Genomic DNA, 10,674 nt, shown 5'->3' with positions numbered 1-10,674 from the left:
CAAAATCAGACAATTTAAAAAATCCTAACCTCTGATTCATGGACACCTGTTTGTTAAAATAGGACCGTTGGATTTTTCAGTTTTAACTGTCCAATAAATGTCCAACAATCCAATATTCAGATAACAATTTAACTGCAATTTTTAGTTCATGATAATATAAGCAAGGAAAAATAATATTGACAGTTTAATTTTTCTGAGTTATTTGCCACTTTATACAATTTTTAAGTGCCTGCATATCATCCATCGTAGTCGAGCATCAAAATCTTTCTAGAAAAACGAAGGTCGGTATACAGAAGAAAAACGCTTGCGTACCTCGCGCTAGATATCAATGAAAATGTATTCTCTAATTCCAGAGAAAGGAATCAATATGAATAAAATCTATCCGTCCATCAAGGGTAAAAACAACTTATTTACTATCATGCAAAAAATCAGGTTTATTAAAAGATCAGGTGGGCTATCCAAAAAAATTATACTTGAAACTGCTAAAACTACTTTTTATAGCCCACCTGATTCTTGGAATACTGTTATTTTTGGATTATTCTTTCATCTTGATGATTCACATCAGATGAATGGATTAGATGGGAAATGAATACAACATTGGGCCATGCAAAAAATAATGGTGAGCGTTCCGTCCAAAATATTTTCCTATGTATTAGCCTAAATAGAGCTTAATGTTTAAATTTAACGGTTATAATTAGTTACCTTACCGGATGGACAGTGTAGATCACATGAAAGTTCCACTCAGATGGCTCTAGGTTTGTGAAACTAACCCCAGTCGGTACGTATCGCTGTTCTCATAAAAATCCGCGTAGACCCTCCCCGGCGCACGTTAGCTTTCCCCTCCGGCAAGAAATGAAACGTTTTAAAAACAGAGAAAAATCATTCCAATCCATTTGCGTTGTATTGAGATTTGAAGAAGAAAAGAAAACGAAAAGAGAGATTTCGAGAAAAGATGGGATCTGAAGAGAAATTAGAGGTGGAGAAGAGATTGCAAGATCTGCAGAAAATGCTGGGAAAGAAGAACATGTTCGAAGAATCCGTCTCTTCAATCCGAGCTCTTCTCCTCGAACACTACCCTTCTTCCTCTCCTTCTCTTCGCAAATCGGTCTCTCTCTCTCTCTCTCTCTCTCTCTCTCTCTCTCTCTCTCTCTCTCTCTCTCTCTCTCTCTCTCTCTCTCTCTCATTTCGAATTTCTAATTCTTATGTCAGATGAAATTGGGGTTTTTTTAAGGGATATTTCTATATAGTTTCTTTCATAAATTTGCATTCTTTTATTGCATTTTTTGTGTTTTTAGATTGAATTTCCGGTGCCAATATTGCTATGTGCATGCTATGCATGGGGCGCGTTGGTTGACAGGATACAATTACGTAGTCGTGCTCATCGGAAAATATTCGCCGTTCCCGTTGATGGGTTTTCTTTCATGTTGAATGAGGATTGTGATATGGTTGATCGGATGGTTTGGCCGTTTGTTCTGACATGAGGACGGTTCCTATGGATAAGGGCAGGCACTGTTTATGCTGGAGATAGTCCAGCTCACGGTTTGCAGCTCACCGAGGGATCGCTGCAGTGGTGGCCCGTCTTTGGTAGGTTCAACCTGATGAATGGCTTTGATCACTAGGGGTGGGTGTTGTCTACACATAGGGGATGGTTGTAGTCCATTTGCGGGCAACCAACTGATTGGACTGGTAGGCTCATTTGGTTGTGGTCCATCACTTGACTTGGCAGGGCCAACCCATGAATGGTTCCAATCATCAAGAAGATGGGCACGACCTGATGGAGAGGGCTGCAGGCCACAATTTGGGGTTCCTCCACATTACTCTCTTTAGTCATCATTTAAGAATAAAAATTCTCATTTTAATTAATAAATAAGAAAAAAGATTAATAAAATTCTCATTTTCATTAAAGAATAACATAGATTTTTCATCGGAGAGAAATAATCTCTTGTATGGTAGCACCAGTTCTCACTTAAAAGAAAGACAATAGCCCCTTTAATCATCATTTCTCATTGTCATTGATAGTTCCTACACATATCGTTAAATGATGAAATGATAATAATAAATTTCATTGCAATTAGGGGTCATTTGGATGCCTGTAAAATCCTTAGTTGTAAAGGGTTTATACATGCAATCACTTTACAAATAGGTACGTTGGATTTCAATATTTTCCTATAACATGTTTACAGGTGGTGTCTTGTTCTTCCATTTCTAAGTTTTATAGGAAAATGTCATGTATTCCCCTATCCATCCTTACCCTCAAGAATTCTCAAAATTTCCAACCAACCATCCTTAGGTCCTATCGTGTCATGTGTGCCATGTGTCCCTATGCACCAAAGATCATATGGGGTTGTGTCACATGTCTCTATGCACCGTTACACTCAAAGTGCCCTAAATTTACCACAGATCCTCTCTCAACTCTATAAATGAGATCCTTTGCCTCTAAGAAAAGACACCTTTGGATTATCAAATTCTCACCCTCCCTTTCTAGTTCCCTCTTTCTTCCTCCCTTGTCCCTTACTTTTATAGAAACTCCAGGAAACCCATCCTCCTAAAGACTTTACCTTGTGAAGGAGAAAAGGATTTTGAGGATTTCAGACGCCTTTGAATCTTCTTTGTGAAATGGCTCCCAAGTCATTGTTAGAAAGAGGATTCAGTAATTCTTTTCACCCACTCGGATCTCTAAAAACCAAGGCCCTCCATAGAGAACTAAGAAACACTTTTACACGGAGTTTCCATAAATTGCATTTCAACATTTCCACCCTCTTATGCCTCCAATCCCTAGAGGTTCTATCTTGTGGAGGCGGAGTGGAGAAGCACTTCAGGATGAGTGATTTGCTTTTCCTTCTTTATTTTTGAGAATCACATTTCCAATGCATTAGCAGCACTTTTTCTACAATATTGGTGAGCTTTGTAAACTCTCTCTCTCTCTCTCTCTCTCTCTCTCTCTCTCTCTCTCTCAATGATGACAAATTCTTCATCATCATTGTCCCATAGCATGTGGGAGTTTCATCAACCATGTATTTCCTGTTGCAGATATATTCCGTGGTTTGTCGAGTCGCAACTGTTTTACAGACAAGATATACTGCACCTGGCTTTTGGTTGGCGGGTTTACGGCTCTTTGAAGAAGCAGAATGCTTGGTTACTGAACCTTCAGAGAAGGCACATTTGAAAACATGCATTGCTAGAGCTCGTGAGCATTTGCATGAGGAGGAGAATAAGCCCGAGGTTCCTCAGAATAATATGCGTGCAGGTATTTTGAACTGCCTATTGTTTTCTGGTTTGGGTTGCGGTAGCTTGGAATCATTGATTACTCTAGCTGATCGAATGCTATTGGTTTTTCTGATCGTGGTTCAAAATAGCGGTTGACAGCCTTTCATGTCTTTTTTTTTTTTTTTTAAATATATATCGGTAGGACTATGTATTGCTTATCGATACCTACTGATATGGAATTTATATGTGAATTGGCCATGACAAAAAATCACGTTGTATTGGCCAACATGGAGCATAGAGGCTGATATGCGACATCAATACGTGTGGGACTAGGACGTGTGTTTTTGTGGGTGGGTGGCCAATACCGTGCATACAGGCTGATATGCAACATCAATACTTGTGGGACTAGTGAGTGCATGCATGCATGCTTGCTTGCTTGCTTAATTGTGTGCGCACACCCACACACAATTACAAGTTCATAGTTGTACTTTTAATTCTCTATCACTTTCACAGACACTCTTTTTGATGGGCCATCCTATAAACTGGACCATTACATGCTTATACTTTTAACTCTGTATCACTTTCACAGACACTCTTTGTGATGGGCCATCCTACAAACTGGACCTTTACATGCTTATACTTTCAACTCTCTATCACTTTCACAAACACTCTTTGTGATGGGCCATCCTACAAACTGGACCATTACATGCTTAAAAAATGCTGAAAACATTATGAAATCAACATAAAGATCGGCATTGCCATTATTTCTGATTTATCTGATTTTTCAAAGATTTTTTAGCTTAAACCATTCACACAAATTCAGCTGATAACAGTCACCGATACGGCTGATGTGCACTGATACATATCTGTTCTTTGGCCTATCAATATTGCTACCTAAAGTGATTTTGAACCTCTGTCATTATGGTAAGCACGACCTATCATCTAAAGAATACTGTTTTCATGTTTTAGATGGAGATGTTGATATGATTCTGTTGAATATGATAGACCATCAATGGCTCGTGGTGAGAGTAGGATTAGGATGGCTACTTTTATGAGTAACCTTTGATGGCTCTCCTGTTTAAGAGGTTTGCTAGGTCAGCAGTCACCCCTACATGCAGCAACATCTGTCGCCCTTTCATGTGTGTGGGACATCTGGGCCGTTAATTAAGTTTTTGCTGTGAAGGTGACCTGGTCCAAAGATTACAGCTTTCTGCTAATCAGGCAGGTTGTGCATGTTTCTTGAATGTGGACCTCTGACAAGCTTCATGCTGACCACTTTCTTCGTAAATGCCTGGCCCACCACCCACCTGATGAAATTGCTGGACCTTTATTTTTTTGGATAAGGTCATCTAAGAGACTTATTTGGACAAATAAGATAGAACCTTGATTTATGATTTTCATGTTGACTGCATTTCTCTGTGTCTACCATCTAGATATGTTTCTATGTATTTTGAAACTTATTGAGAAAAGCAAAAAGATAGAAATTTCAGTTATTTAGAAACCAAGCAACAGCCTATCTTTTGCTATATTTTATGGGTTTTGATGTTTATGTTAATTCATAAGATGTCAGAATGAATGTTTACGATTTGCATCTTTGAGATGCGCACAATTTGGCAAATGTCATGGAAAACTATGGGGAAAAAAAGAAGAAGAAAATAACGATTAGTTAATGGTTCTCAAGAAACATGATAGACTTTATCTGCAAACATCCAATGTGCAACAATCACCGGCACTGCTGATCTCAGTGTACCGTTTCATTTAGGACATTTTCTGGGATTTGTATTTTCTAGACAAGATAGCCACACTCTTCAACTTACCATGCAATTAAGCTTTGATTCTCAACTTCATGTGCACAAAATTGTGATCTTTAACCCTGATTGTTGTGTGACATCCACTTTTTTCATTTGTTGTGTTGGCTCATGTTAGGATGTCAGCCCAAAAATTAGGATGGGTTCCTCTCTCTCTCTCTCTCTCTCTCTCTCTCTCTCTCTCTCTCTCTCTGTTTATATGCTCTATATGGTTTGTGATCAAATTTGACTAGAAGTCAATGGAGAACAAATGAATATGGTTTGATTGATCAAATCTTAGGTTTCCATGTATCCTTTATTTTCATATTTTTTTTTTTTAAAAAAAAAAAACAACAAAAAGTGTAAAATTATGACTTGATGCTGTCCATCCCTCATATGATTTTATAGTCTAATTTGAATTTCAAAATATCAATTAAATAAGTTATGGGACCTTTTTGTTCTCTTTCCAGGTTCAAGATTTCTTTTTGAAGGGCATCTGACAGTGGGGCCCGAGCCCCCACCACCTGCATGGCTTGTGGCACAGAATTTTCTAACAACTTTTGCTGCTACACAAGAGAGGGACATTGCCTCTGAGTCTTCACAAGATCAGGGGGAGAATAGTAGCACATCTGAGAGCACTAGAGGGATCCATGCACTAGAAGAGTTGATGAATACCATGCAAGAGATCAATGGATTACAGGATATTGAGAGTGTGATTGAAGCTTCATTGCAGGTAACTTTAATCATGTCCTTGGGACCTTCCACTCTTCTATTTCATGCTATAACTTCTTTGCTTTCGAGAGTTACATAATATCTATGATCTAATAAATTGTCTTTCTCGACATCGAAAATGCAAACCTTCTATGTTTCTTGGCACCTTGGTTTTATGACTCGGAAGTGTCTGATGAGACTCTCATCAGTTGACTTGGACTCAATAGACCTGATCTGGTTCAATACCACGAGTCACTCTTTGAGTCACCCACAACTTGTCTGAGTTGACTTTGACTCACTAGGACCCAAGCCAGTTCAATACCAGGAGTCACCCTCTGGAGTAGCCCACAATTTGGGTGAGCCAGGCCACATTTAGCCTCGTCTTGGATAAGTCCTAATTCAGGATCGAATGAGTCGATCTGAGTCACAGACTTTTTAACCATGGTTGGCACTCGAGCTCTTGGATATGTAAATTGGTTTGTACATGCACAATATTTAATAGTGAGGCTTTGAAAAGAAGTTCCCAGGACATTTTAGACCCTTGTATGCAAGACTCCTTATTGTAATGCATCTATAGAAATCTAGATACATGTCTCTTTATCTATTACTTCCATGAACTATAAATTTCAACACCTTGTGTGTGTGTGTGTGTGTGTGTGGAGGGGGGGAGGGAGGGGGCATGAAAGGCTATTTTTGGGTGCTCAATTGAATTGGCCTGCAGAAAATCAAATCAATAAAGATTGAATAGCCAAAGTGAGGCAAGCTCCAATGCATTCATAATGAGAAACTGGCCCCAAACTTGCTATTGGCACCATCCCAAGTCCAACTTGAAAATGAAAGGCAATGTTTGGGTGCTCAATTGAATTGGCCTTCAGAAAATCAAATCAATAAAGATTGAATCGCCAAAGTGAGGCAAGCTCCACTGCATTCATAATGAGAAACTGGCCGCAACCTTGCTATTGGCACCATCCCAAGTCCAACTTGAAATGTGTGGAATTGCAGTTAGGGATTTGGTCATACATGTGATTTAAAATGGTCTCACCTCCACATTTTCTTTCTTTTTCCTTTTTGACTTTCTATTAAATGAGTTCAAGGAGTTGAAATTCAGTTCAATTGAGCATACAAAAACAGTGTAACACACCCTAATTATCCTTTACTCTTTGTATTTTAGCAGCACTTGATACTATTTACATGGTTCTAGTGATCTTCCAATGATGCAAGTACATTTTTTTCTGTTTATCTTAGGCATTTGTAAAGTAAGGTTTACATGTCAAAACTTGCAATATATATCTCTATGAGATCTGTTGGTGTACAGGTTTTCCATGATCCTGTACTACCCAACTCCTAAATGCACCTGTGTCCAAGTTTCATAGGTGAATAACAGTGCAGACGTGTCTGCATGTTGGTTCTTCTGGGTTTGTCTAAGGTCTGTGTCTGAACCCATGTACGAGCAGAGCAAGTAGGCAACCTATCTACATGCTGCCACATGTGGGGATGTGGCACATGACGTAAGATCCAAGTGGTCAATCAGGCGGGTCCCACCATGTGGATGACTTTGCCCAGTAATCAGGTCATGGGCCACACTTTTTATAACAATTGGATGGCTAAGAAGAAACTTTTTTAGAATGGAGCTAAAAGGAACTTGGCCAAGTTTTTCTAGTTGTCCAGTGGTTTGTAAAATTGTATCCCATATGATCAGTGGACAAACCTGATTCTTTGGCCAGGGCATCTATGTGATCTTGTGCCAGTGTGCCATATTGGTATATAGGGTGGTGTGTAGCTGGGTTGCCTTATGCATGTCTGTGGGGTTACAAAATCCACCAATACACATCTTGATTCAGTTCATCTTAGTTGTAAGTTGGTTTTTTGTTTTAACTTGGTGATTTTTTACCATGTTTTGTTGAGGTTTATACCAATCCATTGGTCTTTCCAATATCCAGGAAATAGGAGCCGGACCACAGAGACCACCCCCAGCCTCCAAAGAAGTGGTCGCAAAGCTTCCAGTCATCACCGTTACGGATGAAATCTTGGAGAGGCTGGGAATTGAGACTCAGTGTGCTGTGTGCAGGGAGAACTTGGTTATCAATGATAAGATGCAGGAGCTGCCTTGCAAGCATCTATTTCACCCTGACTGCCTCAAGCCATGGCTGGTAATCCTTACTTCCACTGCCTGAGCATTTACATTCTCATAGAATTTTGGCGAATCACAAGGGTATGTTTGGATGCAGTATGGGAATGAATTGCAATTGCTGGTCCAATAAACTGGAAATAACCAAAATACCATTTCCTTTGTTACATCCATTTTGAGTGTCTGGGCTCCAAATTGCAGTTGTGTTACTTTCAAGTTGGACTTGAAACAAACCTAACTAGTGTCTGAGGGCTTCTTCAACATTATAAATACTGGGAAGCATAACTAGTTTTAGCTGTTTCTATTTGGTTAAAACTGCATGTATGCAATTAAATCCACTTTTGCATCCAAACAGAGCCAAAAACATAGCTGACGTCTCCTCATTGCCTTGATGCTGTTTATATTCCGGTATAAAAGAGATTGAGTGGTGAGGTGAGCAAGGAATTAACGACTCATCTGAGTTGGATGCAACTTGTCTGTGTCGACTCAGACTTGGTTGAGTTCCATCTGGTTTGGCACCACAAGTGGGGATTGTGAAATGAAGGTGACTTGGCCAAGTCTTGACTCGACTCAGGACTGAACGAGTCGGTCCAAGTCACCAAGTCAAAAAAACATTGTGAGGAATTGTAGGGTGCATAGCCTGGGGTCCATGTGATCTACATTGTAGGTAAGCCCCATTGTGGATAAAGCATGCCCATCCTAACCCTTCAATAAATGATCCATAAATATATTTCAGAAAACAAGTATAATAATGATAGCCAGGACAAGGCTTAGATGATAGTAATGGCTATGGTGAAAAGTCAGTTGTCTGGAAAGAAGGCCAAACATTGGATATGATTTTCCAATTGAATCCGAATGCAGCCTGCCGATTTCCTTCTCCGGTGTTCCGATACATGGGAGGAAATGGCTCATGATCCAAACAGTTCATCGGGTGGGATCTGCTGTGGCCGCAGCACTTCCTTAAATCCCAATGTTTGGATGATCCCACCTGTTATAGTTGTATCATTTCCTAGTTCGCAGACCTTCCTGACCTTTTTCTTCCATCTACCTGTTGGTTGTGGATGATGTATTGCAGATCGTACAATCCATGGGACTTTTATAATGTGGCTGCTCCACTGTGAGTCCCACCTGGACTGTACTGATCATGGACCATTTTGACCACATGGGTCTGCAGGCAGTTGAGCCTGCCCAAACTGAGTCAACTCAGCCAAGTTCCGAGCCTGATATTTTAGAACATTGCTCATTTTCTGACCTTGTATGATCTTAACTGCACTTGGGAGGTTGACTGGAAGTCTTCTAAATATGTATGGCAGGATGAGCACAACTCATGCCCAATCTGCAGGCATGAGCTGCAGACGGACGATCATGCATATGAGAGCTGGAAAGAGCGGGAGAAGGAGGCAGAAGAAGAAAGGAAGGGCGCTGCGAATGCTGTCCGTGGTGGAGAATACATGTATGTTTAAAAACATCATTTGTTATTGGCAATGATGTTCATGTTGATGGCTATGAATATTTGTTAAGAAACACTAGTTTAATGGGTCCTGATGCGTTTGATGCTTCACTAGTGTGGGCCCATGGTTTATCTGAATCTCCCTGCTGTGGATGAGGACTGACCTAAATATCAAACAGGAAGATCCTAATCCTTGAATCACTAGCTTGCAAATAGATGGTTGAGAATGGGCCATAATGGGTTTGGAAAGAAAGCAGGCCTGATGAATAAAATCACAATTGTTCCCTTCGGATTCAGATTGTTCTTTGAATTTTGCTAGCATGATTCCTCATTTTCTGCTTGTTCACCTCAATAGGTAGTGATCCAAGCTGTCATCTTCCATTTTTTCAGATCAGGCCAAAAATCCCCCAGATTAGAGGATTCTATATCTTCAGTAAGTATCCTTCGTTAGTTGAATGTGGATTGTTGTACTCTTTTATCTTTTATAAAGATGTATCTGCGAGCCACTGTTGAAATTTTCTGGCCCGGTGGGGTCCATCAGACCAACAGTCTGGATCACTTGACAAAAATCCCTGATGCCATCTTGAGTGATGGATCGCTGCGAATTTAAATTTGCAATGATCGATGATGAGCAGTGCTCGGTTTATCTACCATTCCCAGGAAAAAAATTCTTCATTTTGTCTTATTCTAATATTTGCATTTATGGCCTCTGTATAAAAAATAACCCAAATTGGGAGAATCCTAACCGTTAAATAAGCGAGTCTCGGTGTCCAAATAGGACATCGTAACCCTTACTGTAGATGATCCCACACTGGGAGAATCCTAATTTTTAACTCCATGAAAACACATTCTTTTTTAATTCGACTGATGTTCATGTTGATGGAGATGGTTTTCCGTTAAGAAACACGAGTTAACGGTCCTGATGCATTGGATGTTGTACTCGTGTGGCCCATGGTTCAGTGATCAATACCGTTTATCTGATCATCCCTTCTGTGGACAAGGAATGACCCAAACATCAAACAGATCGGAAGATCCTAATCCATGAGTCGCTTGCAAATAGATGGTTGAGAATGGGCGATAATGTCTGGAAAGAAAGCAGGCCTGATGAATAAATATCAAAATCGTTCCCTTGGACGGTTCAGATTGTTCTATGAATTTTGTTAGCATGATTCCTCATTTGCTGCTCGCGCCTTGCGCTGAACAAGGAGGTGATCCAAGCTGTTCATCTGGTAAGAATGTGCCGTAGATGGGCCACGTGGAAAAGAATCCTGTCGATCCGAGCCACCATTGGAATATTATGGCCAGTGCGGTCCATCAGACCAACGGTCTGGATCACTCAACAAGGGCGTCCAAAAAAAAAATACTAGCATTGAATTGCTAGCATGAAGGAT

General features: G+C 40.1%; 1 protein-coding gene across 1 annotated transcript; it reads left to right on the top strand.

The window, feature by feature from the left end:
* The first annotated feature begins 884 nt into the window (after positions 1–884).
* On the top strand, positions 885–9,579 carry LOC131251784 (E3 ubiquitin-protein ligase AIP2). The gene is made up of 5 exons (XM_058252736.1): positions 885–1,105; positions 3,031–3,247; positions 5,465–5,727; positions 7,646–7,855; positions 9,147–9,579. Exons 1-5 carry the CDS (start codon positions 953–955, stop codon positions 9,294–9,296), a joined length of 993 nt encoding a protein of 330 aa, XP_058108719.1. The 5' UTR covers positions 885–952; the 3' UTR covers positions 9,297–9,579.
* Positions 9,580–10,674: the final 1,095 nt, after the last annotated feature.

This window comes from Magnolia sinica, chromosome 7, assembly GCF_029962835.1.
Source record: "Magnolia sinica isolate HGM2019 chromosome 7, MsV1, whole genome shotgun sequence".
Taxonomy (NCBI): domain Eukaryota; kingdom Viridiplantae; phylum Streptophyta; class Magnoliopsida; order Magnoliales; family Magnoliaceae; genus Magnolia; species Magnolia sinica.
Note: the sequence above shows the minus strand (reverse complement) of the source record. Positions and strands in the feature narration are given on the sequence as shown.